Here is a 16,528-nt window from a genome sequence, read left to right as displayed (position 1 = left end):
CGAGCTTGGTTTGCTTAGAATCGAGATATGTTTCGAGTTTTATAGTGAGATTTTGTTGATATGTACACATTGTGCAATCTCGGCGCAATCTTGGTGAATTAAATGTCGTTTTGCTTGAGTTTGGTTTGTTTAATATCGAGATATGTTTCGAGTTTTATAATTGAATAAATGCGTCGAGATGAACGTCGATTTACTCGAGCTTAGTTTGTATTTCATTGTAATGTATTTTGAAATACTATGAGATTGGAATTAGGAATAAAGAGGTATGCAATAGGAGCTTAGTTTATATTTCATTTTATTGTATTATGAAATACTATGACATTGGAATTTGGAAAACAGTAGTTTAAAAGATCATAAAAATAATATTTTGAATAGAAATAAATAATGATGGCAAAAGTACGGATTTGGACATTATTCCCATATTTTTCACATAAAAAACGATTGGCACTGTAAAAAGATATTTTTCATGTTCATGAAAGAATATTTCAATTACCATCCATCTTGGGATGTCAAAAATATAAAATTTTATTTACTTTTTTCATTTTAAATATATGGACTTCATAATTAATTAAATTATTATAATTATATTTTATTATAAAATTAGTACAAGTTGAATTATAAACTAATGGAGGTTGTATAATACCACCAATTTGCCATATTAAAAAATAGCACGAGGTTTAAATACTTGAAAAAATAATTATCTTTTTGCAAGAATCCAAGGCGCCAAATATGATAATGACATGTATGATTCGAGTGTGGGGCCCTTCCTTGAGGCCTAAGCTATTGACGACGTTACAATGAAGTATATCAGTATGGAATATTCTTTTTGAGTTAAAGTCAAATTCATCAAAATAACATATCAAACTAAAATTGTGTCAAAATAACGAATCAAACTAAATTAGTTGGATTGAAATCTTTATTTTTATACTTTTATTAAAAAAAATTATTTGAATTTTTTGTTCCAATCCAAATTCATCGAACGACGCAATTATTTTAAAAAATCTCTATATATTTAATTCTTTTTCATAAACCAAATAGATGGAATAAAACATTAATTTAAATCGAGAAAAAGTTTGACCATATTAACGCCGTCAAATATTTAACAGCGCAGCCGCTTTCACCTAACCTAGCTTACGTTACACTCAACGCCTCCGTCACCGTCAAAATCCCTCTAATAAAAAGCAAAATTTGCCTCTTTTTTCCCCAAAAAAGCTTCGCCTCCAATGGCAATGGCGAATCTCTCCTCTCGACGACACTAAATCATCCCCAAATCCTCACAAAGCCTTCGATATAGATCCTAATTTTAGTTAGAAATTGAAATTCCTTGAATTGAATCATCAATTTGATGCAATGGAGCTGGTAGCGAGAAGCAAGCAATCGCGATTGCCGAGTACGCTCGGGCCGGGCTTCCGATTTCATCCGACCGATGAGGAATTGGTGCAGTATTACCTGCGGCGAAAATCCAGCGGTAAAGGTTTCCGATTCGACGCTATCACGGATGTCGATGTTTACAAGGCCGAACCATGGGATCTCCCATGTATGTCTCTCTCTCACCACCTCTTTGTGTTTTTCGATTAATCATTTGCGTTTATTAGCTTATTGAGAGTTTACGGAGGTAGCGTTTCATGAGCTCGGGTTGTTGAACATGACTTCATGTGTACTGCGTCTTTTTTGTTTGATTTTTGCATAATTGTTGATGAGATATGTGTTGATTTTGTCTCAATACAGTTGCTAATTTGATTATTATTAAGAATTATGAGACTTGTGCTTGCAGTGGAATACGAATTTGTGCCTTTTGCTTTACAAAGATGCCAATTGTTTATGGATGTGATATCGCGATTTCAGTACCGAGATAAGTGATTAGTGGAAATCAATGATCGGGCTGAATTTCGCGTAGGTGGCTTGTTGAATCGGGATTGAGAGGTGAAACAAGTCAAACCCCCTGAAATTTTGATTGTCAGTGAAGATGGTGAATATAGATATTTATTTAATTTCTTCTTTTGTATAAATAATTGGTGGAAAGCCCTATTTTTTATAGTTATGTTTTGTTTTTATCTTGATACGACTGTTTCTGGACGTGGCTACATGGCTCTATATGTTTATATGCACGATTTAACTAGTAGCGAATTTTACTCCTCATGGATGACTGTAGCTTTTATGTGATTTGTGGTTGTTTTAGATATGTCAAAGATGAAGAACAGGGATTTGGAGTGGTATTTCTTCAGTTTTCTGGACAAGAAGTATGGCAATGGAGCGAGAACAAACAGGGCAACTGAAAAAGGGTATTGGAAGACAACAGGAAAGGATAGGCCCATTTATCATAAAAGGCAGATTGTTGGTATGAAGAAAACTCTTGTGTATCATTGTGGACGGGCCCCCAAAGGTCAGAGGAGTAACTGGGTCATGCACGAGTACAGGCTTGCTGCCTCGGAGTCGGAGACTGCTAAAGTTGCTAAGGTTGGTTGTATTGGTTGCATGGTCGTGTCTCATCATGAGTTTTTATAGTACTCCTCCACCACCCCCAGACAAATTGGAAGCATAAGCGAGGACGATGTTGCGAGGAACTTATGCAATGCCTCGGGGTAGGATGCTGGAGTAAGTTTGTGTTTGTTGATAGATGAAGAAAGTAAATCACTAGATTTGGACCTTAAGCAATATCACCCCCTATTTGAACACTAAGTAGTTTTTCCTCCCTGACTTTACCTCATTGCAACTCATATGTTATGTCCCCATTCCTAATTTGAATTTCTACAAGAAAAAAATACTCTTCATGTGATGCTGTTTATTATTGGCCAGATATCCTAGTTTTTAATATTTCAACTATCATCTGAAATTCAAATCGAACAGTGCATTATTACTGTTATTCTGGATCTAATTTTTATTGGCATAATTTTTTTGGAGTAGGACTCGTTTGTTGTCTGCCGAATCTTTAAAAAGAGTGGCTCAGGTCCAAAGAATGGTGAGCAGTATGGAGCACCATTTGTGGATGAGGAATGGGATGATGATGAGTTCGAATTGCTTCCACAGGACGAAGCTACACATGAAATTGACTTTGGTGATAATACCTATATGGAAGAACTTAAGCAGGTTTTCACTTTAGGCAATATTTATTTGGGCTTGCATATAATGTTTATTGTGACAACCATCCTTGTACACTCTGTTCATTGCATTATACTCTCTCAAGTAATATACTTTTTTTAAAATTCCAGATTATTGAGTCAGATGTTCCGTTGAACATGACTCCTGTCAGCTCAGATGGCAGCCATGATTGTGAGGCCATTGAAACTTTTAGCCATCAGCAGGTTTGCACTTTGCAATATTTTTGGGCTTGCATATATGTCTTAATGTGACAACCATCCTTGTACATTCTGTTCATTTCATTATACTCTCTCAAGTAGTATATTTTTTTAAAGTTTCAGATTATTGAGTCAGATGTTCCGTTGAACATGACTCCTGTCAGCTCAGATGGCAGCCATGATTGCGAGGCCGTTGAAACTTTTAGTGGTACCCAAAATCCCTTTGAGTCAGCAGGTGATAGCTATTGTGAACCCCTCAAGATTTGTTATAACCAGAACATACCAAATTGGCCTGCTTCATATGATACGGAGGCTATACCAGTCAATCACGCGGACCTTGGTGAATGGATCAATTCTGGGAACTCTGATTCTGCTACCGATGATCTTAGTTTCTTGCTTGATGAACCATTCCTCGATTCTTTTGAAAAATTCCTGAATGATGATGACGGATTCATTGAAGCTAATGATCTCTCAAAACCCCATGAAACTAATACCGGTGCTTTTGATATGCTTACGGAGTATCTTGATGCTGGTAATGATGACAGCTCGCTCTACTTTGCTTGCGATCCTGATGTGATCTTCGGAAATGAGGATCTTGCTTCCAACCAGACATTGCTTCCTCAGATGGTAAGAATACATTTGAAGTTTCATTGTGTTTTCTTTGTACTGCTTCAAAATACCGATCCTTAGCTGTGCCTCTGTTGTTTTTGGTAGAACATGGGCAATGGAACCGAGCAAGCATTGTTGCCAAGTGGACCACTTATCGACAATAATAACTTCAATGCTGTGTTTTCACCTGAGAAGCAAGCATCTACAGAGTCTCACTCAGGTCATGAAATTTCTAGTTTTTGATCATTTAATTAATTATAGAATGATTTTTAGTTTCTGGTTGCCTTATACGTCTTTCCCTATGCTGCAGATTTCCAGCAACAGTATATCAATCAGGCAAGAGGAATGCTGGGGGATATCAATGCTCCACCAGCATACGCTGCAGAGTTTCCCTCCAAAGATACAATGCGTCGTCTCAATTCTGTCCTGCGATCTCCCAGTTCTGTGCATGTTAGCGGCAGCACAATTCAAGTAAGAAACTCGACTATGGCCGGCAAAGGCACAGATCAGTCCTCCGGCAACCACAAGGACTTCAACATCGTCCTCTCTTTCGGCTTCTCACATGCTGATGATGGATCTTCAAGCTTGGAATCGAGTGTTCACATTGTCCCAGGGAAGACTGCTGCTGCGATCTCTCGGGGCTGGCTCTGCTTCATATTTTTCTGGATCCTAATCTTCTCAATGATGAGCTTCAGGTTTGGTAACTATGCAGGCGTCAAGTGAAGTGGCTTGATACTGAATTCATAACACTTGCCAGATTCATTTTTCTACTTGTTGACTTATATCACTGCATAACCCAAATCTTATCATTTTTGTTTAGTTTTTAGTGGTTAGTATATATTATGCATATATAGGAGTGAGTAGAATCTGGTTTGACTGAGAATGTTAGTATCTTTCAGTATTTTTTCTATTTGAACCCAAACATGTTATGGCTGAGCTTCCTTTCACTCTTTCTCTTGTGCGTGTGTGTGTGTGTGTGAAAAGAGATACCATTTCTGCAAATAGGGTTTTAAATTGAAGCTAAAGCATTAGTAACATTACAACAGCCTGAATGAGTTTGTGGTATGTGAGAACTGTGGGTGCATAATGCACCCATTATTAGTGCAAATGTCTTGGTCTTTTTGATGCTATTCTACAAATACATAATCACAGCCAAGACTAGGCCCGAGCCGGCCGACACTGTGCGATGATCTATCTCACATTTCTCCGGGGAGCATCGTGTCTCCGGGGAGATCACATACAGCAATACCCTCTCCGGTAAGGTGAGCTACACATTTCTTCTCTGCCAGCAGCTCAGCTTCAGTCTGCAAAAAAATCAAGATGCATAAATCCTCTTATTTGGTTCAAACGAGATCGCAGAACAGAAACCTACTGTCTTGATTCGATTCCAAAGGTAGTCGTCGAATTCCACGTCCTTTACAAGTTCATAATCTCCATCTCCCTAACAAACAAAGGAGGAAGACGTTACACGACGTCGTGTTAATTAACAGGACGAGCTCGTACAACACTTACATTAGATCTGCAAGGCATGCTGAAGACAATGTCGTCTGCTATACCGTATGGATTCCCAGTGGTATATACCTGTTTAAGGTTTGAAAGCATTAAGTTAATTTTGTAAAATCTTTCATTAGAAATTGCAGCATTTTTAAAGGGCTCATCACTTACTGCGGTCGAAAACCAATCTCCCTCGGGCGTAGGCGTCACAAGAGATCTCATCGCGTCAACAATGGAAACAGCAGTCGATGCAGCTGATGATCTTCCCCATTTCTTAATGAGAACGCCACCTCTCTGAAAAATAAACATTGAACGAGCTATGCTCATCGACTTACCGTTATAGACGAAACAGTAGAACTCATTCGAAAAGACTAGTTTATTGAAGAAAGAGCCTATTTGGTAAATCAAATGTTTTACACAAATGGTGTGAATCAAGTTTTCTTGAACTGAAGCCCGTAGCATATATCCACAGCTTACCGTTTGGACCTTATTCGTGAACTCTTCTTCTAGCCATTTAGTATCTTTGATAACTTCCTTGACGGGCAAACCGTTGATCCTCGCGTTCAAGAAGTCCGGAACCTTAAAAACAATCAAACCGCACAGTGAAAACACAAGATTCTTGTCTTAACTAGTATCTTTCAAAAATGGAGTCTCAGTCCACTGTCTGAAAATGACCTGAGTGGTGGAGTGGTTTCCCCAAATGGTCATATTCGACACTTTGTCGTAGAAGACTCCTGCCTTCAAGGCAAGCTGCGAATGATACGGGCAAGAGTAAGATCACTCCAGAGTCGAGACAGCAATCGTGTTGTCACAAAACAAGAAAACATAAACATACCTGACATTTTGCTCTATTCTCATCCAACCTAGTCAAGGCATGGAAGTTTTTGGCAGGGATGTTCGGAGCATTTTTCAAACAGATCAATGCACTTCAAAGGAAAGAAGATTCATTAGTGAGACGTCACTGAGAATATCAAGAACAGAGAAGAAAAAGGATGAACGCGATCAATTTACTTGGTGTTGCAAGGGTTGCCCACGACGAGCACTTTCACATCACGGGAAGCAACAGTGTTGAGGGCCTTCCCCTGCATATAGTCCAAACATAAGAATTCATCCAAAAAAACTAACGAGAGGAGAAGGTTCATTTTGTTCTATGAACCTTAGATATGTTGCCTTATGACCACAACTAAAGTCCGTCACATATGTGCACACACATAAAACACGAATATGAAGAAGACGAAGAATAAGAAGAGAGACCTGTTCGACAAAGATCTGTCCGTTGATGTCTAGTAGCGCTGCTCGCTCCATGCCAGGTCCACGAGGCTTGGCTCCAATCAGGAGAGCCCAATCCGCATCTTGGAACACTTCGTATGGATCAATGCCGATGCTCACTTCCCTTAGCAGGGGAAACAACGAGTCCTCAAGCTCCATTGCCACACCTAGAATGTTATGGTTAGTAGAGGACAAATAATTACAACAACTTGGAGCTTCAAAGTTCAAATTCATACCTTCAAGCGCCTGCAGTGATCGCTCGGATCCCAATAATTTCAAGGCAATTGGCTGATCATATCCAAGAACCTCACCAGAAGCAAGCTGAAAGATCACAAAATATATTACTCAAATTGTTAATACTTCTTGAAGCAATTAATTCACAATGAATACTTCATTTTGCAATCACAAAATATGCATCCCAACTTAAATACTATTGGAACAAAATTTTCTTACTTTGAAGAGTAGATGATTGGATATCATCCCAGCAGCACCAGACACCGCGATGTTAACCAACTTTTTCCACGACTTCGTCTCCTCTTCCTGTCAAATGACACAAGAAAAATGTGCATCTACACATTACGACGTCTACACTGATCTGATAGCGATGAAGCCAGATATTTCATGTTGGGAGACCAAGAAGACATTGCATGACTTCCTCGGCAAGGTTTCTTTTGCAATCAAAACAGAAATTAAACTCAACTTACAAAAATTCAACAAATCTCTAAAATTTTATTATAGCTTATTGATATTAATCTTATAACAAATAGAAATATCAAAGAAAGTGATAGGAGTATGAATTAGTCAGTCATATAATCAAACCTCCACAACAAACACAAATTCCAAAATTTCAAATTTAGCTAATCAAATAATAGTAATTTTATATAAAAATTATAAAATTACTAAAATATTCCTAAAAATTTCAAAATAGCTCCATCCTTGCTAATCAATATAGTAATGTCTTAAGAGATTTGAATGATATATTCAATCTTTACACAATCCCACCAGTGATCTACTTCTTTACATGTAGCCATGAAGGATCTCAAGCTTTGGACTAAATTTACAACAATGCCCTTGAGATTTAAATACTAATTATCTAATGAAAAAATTCCAACCATCCATGCATCATCTCAAAATTCAACTGTTTATCGCAGAACTCAAAACCTCAAACACACAATTAAATCCAAGATAAAACAATTAAAAACCACACGAGAATTATGTCGAACGCGATATGTGCACTAAAATATACTCACAGCTTTGAGATCATAAGTTAGACAGAAAACCCCATAGCAATCAGCTTTCTTCTTCACTTCCTCCGCCTTCACCGCCTCCGGCGCCGCCTGAACTTCACTGCACAAACAAAGCCATCAAAAAACAAACTTTTATAAAAAAAAATCCCCCAAAACAGCTGAAATTTGATGACATTTCTGCAAAAAAAAAAAATACTTACTTGGACGTGACAGAGCACCTAATTCCCGAATTCCTGATCGGCCGGAGACGGAGACGGCGGTGGCCGGAAATTCTCGTGGGAGCATACGAAACCTCCGATGAAAAACGGTGGGCTGTGTTTGTGTATTGAGTTAGCTCTGCCACCGCCGCCATTGGAGCTGCAGGTGAGACTGTGTGTGTGTGTGTGAAAAGGGTGAGGTAAAAAGATGGGATTTTGAGTGTGTGTAGCGTGTGAAAAGTCGGAGGGAAAGCAGAGGATGATGAATGAGAAAGAGAGAGTGGATATATGGGAGTTGGAGTTATGAGGTTGGAGGAGATGACACGTGGCGACAGGATATTATCTCATCTGGAAAGAGTTATTTTCTGTTTGTACTGTTTTGAGAATTTTTGATGCATTGAGATTTTTATGATTCTAGTAAGTTGCTTTCGAATGGGGATGGGTACAAATTTGGGAAATTTTGGTGAAGTTGAGGTCTTTGGTTTGTTTGCTCAAACACAATGATAAAAAATAGATTAAGAATAATACTTCATTCGTTCCTAAAAATTGTCCCTATTTTGTAGAGAATGAGACATATGAGACAATTGGAAATAATACAAGCTTTATATTCCTTCCATCTCACTTTAGCAGTCCTATTGACTTTTTTGTCATCTTTTTGTAACAATGATAAAAAAATATTTAAAGAGGAGAAATGGTAAATTAAGAGAGAGAATAATATAGAGAAGAGTCTTATCTACATTATTGTCTCTCTTACGTTACAATTTCTCCACTTTAGCTATTTTTTATCATTTTTACAAAAAAATGGCAGAAAAGTCAATGAGACTGCTAAAGCGGAACGGAGGGAGTAATTTATAATTAATTTTTGGAAAGTGCGAAATAAATCTGAATTTGATAATTTTTTATAATTTATTTAATAATAATAAGTATAGTATTTATAGATTGAAATAAATAAATTTAGTGAGTATATCAAGATAAATAAAAACGGACTAATTTTAAAAAATGTGAGGAAGTATTATTTGTGTTATTCTATCTTTCCACCGTTATAAGGGGAGTTTTGATCCGACACGGATTTAAGAAATGTTGTAGAAAGTTGATTAAAATGATTAGTGGAACTATGGAAGGTGGGTCGTACGTTTATTTTTATAAGGGTAAATAGCCATTTAAATCACCAAGTTTAATCAAAATCTGGTCTATTCCACAAAGTTTGAAATCCACTAATTAAATCATGAATGTTCAATTTTTTTAATTTATCCCATGGGTTGAATTTTAGATAGATATCAGGTGATGCCATAGGAATTTTAACTAAAATGGTGACGTAATGTGTGAGTAGAAATAGTTTTATCTCATAGATGGTAGTAATAATGGTGAATAAATGTACTATTGGGGGTAGAGAAATTCGTCAGCCAAATACTATAAATGATAAATAAATTAATATATTGTGGTAGTATATTTTGAGAGTATCTATAAATTAAAATAAATAATTTTTGTAAATATATCAAAATAACTATTTTTAAAAAGGGAGCAAGTATTATTTGAGAATCGAATGATTACTGTATTAGAATTTCCCTCTACACCCCTTATTATTGGGCCAGTTCTATAGGCTCACTTTTTATAATCGAAGCCCAACATATAAACAATGTGTACACAAGCCCAATAAGTTGAGAAGGGCCCAAAAACTTAAGAAGCCTACAAATTGAATTATTACATTAAAAATTTATTATTCCCCAAATTAATATTCGTTTGATTAATTGCCATGTTACTCTTTTTTTTAGAGAAGATAATGTAACAGATTTATACCTCATTTTTAGTACATTGGTAATAGTAAATTGATTAAGGAACTGATATTCCCCTCTTTTGCAAAAACTATGGCAGCGGACTTGTCATTATCGGATAGGAGCTGAATCAATAAAGTGAGAGAAATTAAATTGAAATTTGAGGCCGCCAATTAGAAGCTTTGTGAAGAGGTCGCAGACAAATTGAGAGATGGCATAAATAGGGATGTCAATGTAGCCCACCAAATTACATCAAAATAAAATATTGATCATTTTTGACAATGCATGAAGTATTATTTGAGTAATAGAGTATAATTATCGTATTTTATTTTTACTCTTGGATTCAACATAATGGCCCTACTTATTGAGCTGGTAGCCATAGGCCCATTTCATAATCAAAGCCCAATATATAAATAACTACAGATTGATCAATGTAAAAACAGGCTAATAATTAAATAAATTAAATATGCTCAAAATAATATACATTCGATTTATTGACAATTTATTTGCTAACCATTTCTAAATACGCATTTATATACCTCATTTTTATTACCTTGGTTATACAATCTTGAAAAGGTTCGTTTATCTAAAAAGTTTGCGGATTGAATATTAATCACATCCCATGGATAGATGCAATAATTCACAAAACATATTGATTTTTTATATGCAATAATTTGTTAAATTTCATCTTTTTCTAAATGTGTTGATAATATCCGCCAACAGTTTGTTAGATTGCCTGATTGAAAGCTGGGAAGTTTGAAGGAGTCAAGGAGCAGAAGGTGTTTGACGAAATTTTTAAGAGAGATATGAATCGCCTACAACATCCTCAAATTCAGTAATCTCAATTAACGTTCCTATTCACGTCTCTCGCGCTCCGTGTTTTCCTTGGTCAAGGCCTCAACTCGGGATTGAAGAATGCTGATCATCGCTTGCGCTCTCATCAATTCAATCTTCAGCCTCTCCCTGTCCATCGAGATCTCGATGATCTCTTTCTCTAAGTTGTCGATGAACTTGAGGTAGCCGGGAGGGACGGATTTTTCCAGTTCCGCCGAGTTAAACGTGGACGTGCTTCCCGGGAGGTTGTCGCTCGCGCCTAGGGTCTCGAGAAGGGGGATCTCTACAGGCGGGGAGTTGGTTTTCGTCATCATCCTTGTCGAGGTGGAGTCCTCGGATCCGTTGGCGATGCTGCAGTTTGGATCATCGCGCTTTGGTCTCTTGCCGATGTCCAGCAAGAGGTGCTCCGGTCTGGGTGCAGGATCCCTCTTCGACAGGAGAGGGACGCTGGGGGTATCGGCCGGGGCAACGAGAGGTTGCACATCCTGCAACACATTTTGAGACAGATTGTTAGAAAATAGTAATGACAAGATCTCATGATGCTAAAAAACTCGATTTCACACCATAAACGTGCTTTTAAACGCGTAAAATGATCAAATGGGAAAGACAGGCTAATCGAAAACATAAATTTCGACGCAATTAATCAACAATCTAAACCATAAGAGAAAGTCTTGCACCAAAATGAACAAAACATGCACAAACAATGCACCTCATCGCCATTTGCCACGCCATCTTCCATGACTTCCCCGGGGACCACAAGCGGGGCGTCCTCATCCCATTCCTCTTCGATAAATGGGGCATATCGGTCCCCATTAGGTGGTCCGGCGCCACTCTTGTGGAAGATTTTGCAGAGCACAAATGCATCCTAATTTGACAAAACAAAGACAAGAATTTCATTATTTTTTTTAAAGTTAGCATAAGATCACTGGGAATCGATACACACCTGTAGAATGCCGGCGTTTCCTAGTTCTGTGTCGCACAGCCGGTACTCGTGCATCACCCAATCAGTCCGCTTTCCATCATGGGCGCGTCCGATGTGGAAAATGAGCGTTTTCTTCATTCCAATGGACTCGTCCTTGTGTTTCACCGGGCGGTCCTTCCCGGTTGCCTTCCAGTACCCTTGCCCAGTGGCGCGATTGAGGCGGGATCCACTCCCGTACTTCTTATCCACAGGGCTAAAGAAGTACCACTCCAGATCTCTCGTCTTCAGCAACGAATGCTCTATTTAGGCAACAAGATTATAATTAAGATACAGAAGCTAGTTAGAAATCGATGAATGTGTGTAACGCGCCATGCACGTTCACGCACACGAACATGCACACGCACACACACACTCATTCAAACATAACAACCTAAAAACAAACACAAAAAAAAACCTGAAAAAAACAGGAATCTTCAAAGCCTGCAACTTTACATCAAACAAAGCATGAATCTGCAACAATTATTTTAAAAAATATAAAAAGATTGAATCTTTTTCATACCATCAAGCTCCCATGGCTCAGATTTGTAGACATCAATTTCACTAATTGCTTCAAACCTGAAAGGCATCGCACAAACTTTCCTCCTCAAATAATACCTCACCAACTCCTCGTCCGTTGGATGAAACCTGAACCCAGGTGCCAAAGAAGTCGTCGGAGGAGCCCCCATCGCCGCCACCAGAGCCGCCGCTGCCGCCACCACAATCTCCTGCCCCGTTTCCATCCCCAAGATTATATTTTTTACAAAATTACACCACACCCACAAGCAACACACACGAAATTGGAGGCAAGAAACCCCTTTTAACACTTAAATGCACTAAAAATGCACACAAAACAGGAAAAGAAAAGTTGGGGATTTTTAATGGAAAAGAGAGCAAGAAATATTGAAGGATGGAAGAGAAATGGAGTGTGTGAGTGTGTGTAGATGAGAAATGGAGTATTGGTAATGTGATATATATAGTGTTACCTTAAGTTTCAAATTTATGTATTTCCCCTTGTACTTTGTAACAATTCTATATCTCACCCTTCTCCCTCGAGAATAACGAGTATCAAACTTTTATTTAAAAGCCCGGATGAAAAAAGTGCACTAGAAGGCACAAACCAAGAAAAAAAAATGTTGGGTTTTTTAATGGAAAAGAGAGCAAGATTTGAGAATGGCTTTCAGGGATTACACAGAGGAGAAATGAAATGTAGAAAGGAATTTTGGGTTGTTTTTTCGGGAGATTTCTTACCCAAATTGGGTGTGGATTTTGGCGAAGAGGCTCAAGAAATGAGAGTGTGGTGTGTTGTAAGGATACTTGCTTGACACTGAAATCTATATCAAAGCAAGAAATGTTGAAGGATAGAAGAGAATGGAGTGTGTGAGTGTGATATATATAGTGAGTCATTAAGTTTCAAATTTATGCATTTCCCCTTACTTCTGTAACAATTCTGTATCTCACCCTCCTCTCTCGAGAATAACGAGTATCAAACTTGAATTTAAAAGCATTACTATTATTTATTTACATCTTTATCATCTATTACTCCCTCATTCCCATCGAATATGACCGATTTCTTAATACGAACACGAAATTTTATGCAACATTATTTTAATAGTACCTAGTAATGTTTTCATTTTCATAAATATTCAATCTTATTTATGGCAAATTAAAATGAAAATGTGATATTTTCACGGGTATCAAATGAGGTTTTTTTAAGAATCTGGGATAGACCTAGGTCGAGTTGAACATGAATTGTCGACTGAATCCACTATTGGTCTGTGGTATTGGAAACTATATAAATAAGCCTCTAACCCTGTTTTATCTCTTTGCCTCCATTTCGACCATTTTCTGCGATTTCATTATTTAAACTAAACGGCAGCGGACGACGTCGGCAAGTCGGTAGCAACCTTCTTCAACCAGCGAATTCCAATCTCATGAGATATGTTATGAAACCCTATATAATTCCTTTTATTAGGCGTGTTTGACTATTGGGTTGATTACATCTCACGTCTGGTATCCAAGATATCCAAGATATGGTCTATCCATTTTACGTAGCTCGCAAGTTATTGCGTGGAGGCATAATTGACTAAAGGACACTTAAGATAACCGTTGCAGATTTTTGTGAGATTTTTGTGAGGAAAAGTACGGTCTTTATCGTATAGCACGATTTATAGTATTCTTTGAATTTTAAGCTATTACGGACGTATAGTTTATTAAGCACGCGACTCAGATAACTGTTGTGAATTCATATGTATTTTGTGATTATAGTATTCTTTAATTTTTAAAATAAAACTTATATTTTTATTGATTATTTCTGTTGATGTGTTAATGTACTAGTTTTTATTATAATTAAAAGGAATAATTTAATTGTTCAAAAATTAGGAATAAATACTTTTGAATGTTATATTGTGATTGTACCGTTGCCATAGTCCTACCTGGATTACAATTCAATAAATGTTAAATTATTAGTGAAAAGTCTTCCGTTCTTGTCTTTTAATGAGTAGTTATTTGGGGATGAGAAGGAATCATCCTCTTTAATCTTTAAGCAAGGAACATTTATTGCAATTTTCCACTTATTGTTCTTAGTTTTCCATTGTACTTTATTAGTTGGACTTATATTCAATAGTTTTGGCAGCTTATAATCATTTCCAGTTATTTTTTAAATATGACTGTCGTTTAAAATAGTTGACATTGTTTTTCATTTAATCGACAGTTTCCATGAGGGAGAGAAAATGCCAAAAATAACATATACATAACTTTTGAATAGAGGATTATTTTCTATAATTTGTTTGGTTAGATTGTAGATAATATATGGAAATTATAAGAATTATAAAAGAAACAAATTTGGTTATATACAATGGCGAGTTAGGATTTCGACGATTGGAAAGATAAAACAAGGCTTCTCAAATTTAATAGCCACGTGGTAAAAAAATTAGTGGATGAATTAGGGAGTATCGACAACGTCAAAAAAATCGACATCAACGTCGAAAGAGTCGGTAATGGTTACGAGAAAAAGAATTGGCAATGATCACGAGATAGATACACGATGAAGAGATAAAGTATGATATAGGAGATCAATAGCCGACGAAGGCTGACAAAGGTATATTGTAAGGGGGGAGCGCATAAACTTAATTATTTGAACCGACTCTCATTTGCTAATAGTGAAATTATGATTAATACAACAAATAATTAAATTTGTTAATAAATAGTGAAATTTCACAATTTATCAAAGTTGATGGATAGGCTGATTTTACTATGATAGTAGATATATTAAGATTTATTTAATTACTATTGATGTCCATATTTTCTTTTTAATTTATTCTAAAATTATGTCAAATTTTCAACAAAAAATTATTTCTTCTCTCTTCTAACTAAAATACTACTACCTCCGTCCCCCAAAATTTGCTACACTTTGACCCGACACGAGTTTTAAGAAATGTAATGGAAAGTGAATTGAAAAAGTTAGTGGGACGTGGGTCCTACTTTTAAAGTATTGGTTTTATAATAAAATGTAAGTAGGAATGAGTTAGTGGAATATGAGGTCCACTACCAAAAATGGTAAAAGTGAAGTGTATCAAATTTTCAGGGACGGACCGAAATGGTAAACTGTGTCAAATTTTCAGGGACAGAGGTAGAGGTAGTACTATTAAATTATATACTTTTGATTTTAATTTAACAACTTTATTTAGAACCTCGTGCTATATAAGAAAATGGTCATTTTAAATAGACAGATAAATAAGTCTATATATTGAAAGATAAAATATTTCATTATGTAAATTATATCAGTATAATTAAGTTCAGACATACTAATAATATGTCATACGCATAACCAATCAATTTAATGTGTAAAATAATAATTGCAAAACATTTTATTAGATTATGTATTTAAATCACGAGTCATACACAATCGAGGTTGGTGGAACCGAATTAAAAAAATCATATATCTTGAATTAATTAGATTGCGTGACAATTAATATAAAAATGCATTATGAATACAGATGATAATTTATTTAATAATATAAATTTACATATATTATTCTTAAATTTTAACTTTCATAGAAAAGAAAACAAATCAAAGATTACGTATGGGGGCATATATATATATGAAAGTGACTATCGCATGTGATGTGAGTCAATATGTCAAAAACAAAAAAATGAAAATAATATAATACTAGTAATACTATATAATGAAAAAAAAATTGAAGGATAAAATAATTTTTGCTGTAAATCCGTTACGAAACCTCAGGCTTACTTTTATTTGTTATCAATAATTTAATGTATCATAATTAACCACAAATTTAATATGTAGATGTAGTATAAAATAATAATAATAATAATAATAATAATAATAATAGTAATAATAATAATAATAATAATAATAATAATAATAATAATAATAATAATAATAATAATAATAATAATAATAACAACTCATTCCATAAATATTATGCTATTTACCCATCCAGCTCAGCATCATTTTTTATTATTTACAAATCATCACTATCTTTATTAGTGTCACATATGACTAGAATTCTAAGATTGAATTTATTATGGTGCCTTTTTCAAATTTAATATTGCTATTTCGAATATATTTAAGAATATTTTTCTTGTTCTAAATGAATAAAATTAAGTGGATGTTTGACACTACAGACGAGGTGAGGGAGATAGTTTACAAATTAACTTATATATTTATAAATTTTTTTATCACATTAATGAATCATTACAAAAAAATAAAGTTGAAGAAATTAATTGTAATAAAAATATTTCAGATATACATGTTTAATGAAATAAGCTTTATAATTTGCGACTTCCTTCAATATCTTCAATAGTGCATCAATACAGGTTGTATAAG

At 35.7% G+C, this 16,528-nt stretch overlaps 3 protein-coding genes across 4 annotated transcripts; 1 reads left to right on the top strand and 2 right to left on the bottom strand.

Moving 5' to 3' along the window:
- The first annotated feature begins 1,204 nt into the window (after positions 1-1,204).
- On the top strand, positions 1,205-4,852 carry LOC125217443 (NAC domain-containing protein 78-like). Of its 2 annotated transcripts, none has more exons than XM_048119017.2 (7): positions 1,205-1,537; positions 2,180-2,457; positions 2,905-3,087; positions 3,210-3,302; positions 3,420-3,923; positions 4,011-4,125; positions 4,216-4,852. In XM_048119017.2, the coding sequence occupies exons 1-7, from the start codon at positions 1,351-1,353 to the stop codon at positions 4,626-4,628; spliced, it is 1,773 nt and encodes a 590-aa protein (XP_047974974.1). In that variant the 5' UTR covers positions 1,205-1,350; the 3' UTR covers positions 4,629-4,852. The 2 variants fall into 2 exon arrangements, with proteins under 2 accessions (XP_047974974.1, XP_047974973.1); XM_048119016.2 differs by having other exon boundaries at positions 3,414-3,923.
- A 45-nt stretch (positions 4,853-4,897) lies between these two features.
- On the bottom strand, positions 4,898-8,373 carry LOC125217479 (lactate/malate dehydrogenase family protein). The gene is made up of 13 exons (XM_048119019.2): positions 8,116-8,373; positions 7,919-8,015; positions 7,122-7,208; positions 6,905-6,989; positions 6,654-6,835; positions 6,411-6,481; positions 6,235-6,325; positions 6,075-6,149; positions 5,877-5,978; positions 5,571-5,693; positions 5,418-5,486; positions 5,278-5,346; positions 4,898-5,209 (listed from the first exon to the last, which is right to left on the bottom strand). Exons 1-13 carry the CDS (start codon positions 8,265-8,267, stop codon positions 5,102-5,104), a joined length of 1,311 nt encoding a protein of 436 aa, XP_047974976.1. The 5' UTR covers positions 8,268-8,373; the 3' UTR covers positions 4,898-5,101.
- A 2,365-nt stretch (positions 8,374-10,738) lies between these two features.
- Positions 10,739-12,419, bottom strand: LOC125190287 (NAC domain containing protein 50-like). Its single transcript, XM_089066231.1, has 4 exons — positions 12,200-12,419; positions 11,662-11,939; positions 11,414-11,583; positions 10,739-11,219 (listed from the first exon to the last, which is right to left on the bottom strand). The coding sequence occupies exons 1-4, from the start codon at positions 12,417-12,419 to the stop codon at positions 10,739-10,741; spliced, it is 1,149 nt and encodes a 382-aa protein (XP_088922357.1).
- Between the last annotated feature and the right edge of the window lie 4,109 nt (positions 12,420-16,528).

This window comes from Salvia hispanica, chromosome 2 (genome assembly GCF_029641045.1).
Source record: "Salvia hispanica isolate PSC_SH4W2 chromosome 2, Shi_PSC_v1, whole genome shotgun sequence".
In the NCBI taxonomy this organism is placed as follows: domain Eukaryota; kingdom Viridiplantae; phylum Streptophyta; class Magnoliopsida; order Lamiales; family Lamiaceae; genus Salvia; species Salvia hispanica.
This window is presented reverse-complemented; position numbering and strand designations above follow the sequence as displayed.

What these genes read in the sequence shown, in the direction of transcription:
- LOC125217443 (XM_048119016.2), top strand. Translation starts at nt 1,351, where the DNA reads ATGGAGCTGGTAGCGAGAAGCAAGCAATCGCGATTGCCGAGTACGCTC. An exon ending in AGACTGCTAAAGTTGCTAAG is followed by an intron (nt 2,458 to 2,904) that starts GTTGGTTGTATT and finishes TTTTTGGAGTAG; the next exon opens with GACTCGTTTGTTGTCTGCCG. An exon ending in AAACTTTTAGCCATCAGCAG is followed by an intron (nt 3,303 to 3,413) that starts GTTTGCACTTTG and finishes ATTTTTTTAAAG; the next exon opens with TTTCAGATTATTGAGTCAGA.
- LOC125217479 (XM_048119019.2), bottom strand. Translation starts at nt 8,267, where the DNA reads ATGGCGGCGGTGGCAGAGCTAACTCAATACACAAACACAGCCCACCGT. An exon ending in ATCACTGCAGGCGCTTGAAG is followed by an intron (nt 6,836 to 6,904) that starts GTATGAATTTGA and finishes ATAACATTCTAG; the next exon opens with GTGTGGCAATGGAGCTTGAG. An exon ending in TTTGGAATCGAATCAAGACA is followed by an intron (nt 5,210 to 5,277) that starts GTAGGTTTCTGT and finishes ATTTTTTTGCAG; the next exon opens with ACTGAAGCTGAGCTGCTGGC.
- LOC125190287 (XM_089066231.1), bottom strand. Translation starts at nt 12,419, where the DNA reads ATGGAAACGGGGCAGGAGATTGTGGTGGCGGCAGCGGCGGCTCTGGTG. An exon ending in TGAGCCATGGGAGCTTGATG is followed by an intron (nt 11,940 to 12,199) that starts GTATGAAAAAGA and finishes TTGCCTAAATAG; the next exon opens with AGCATTCGTTGCTGAAGACG. An exon ending in GAAACGCCGGCATTCTACAG is followed by an intron (nt 11,584 to 11,661) that starts GTGTGTATCGAT and finishes TTGTCAAATTAG; the next exon opens with GATGCATTTGTGCTCTGCAA.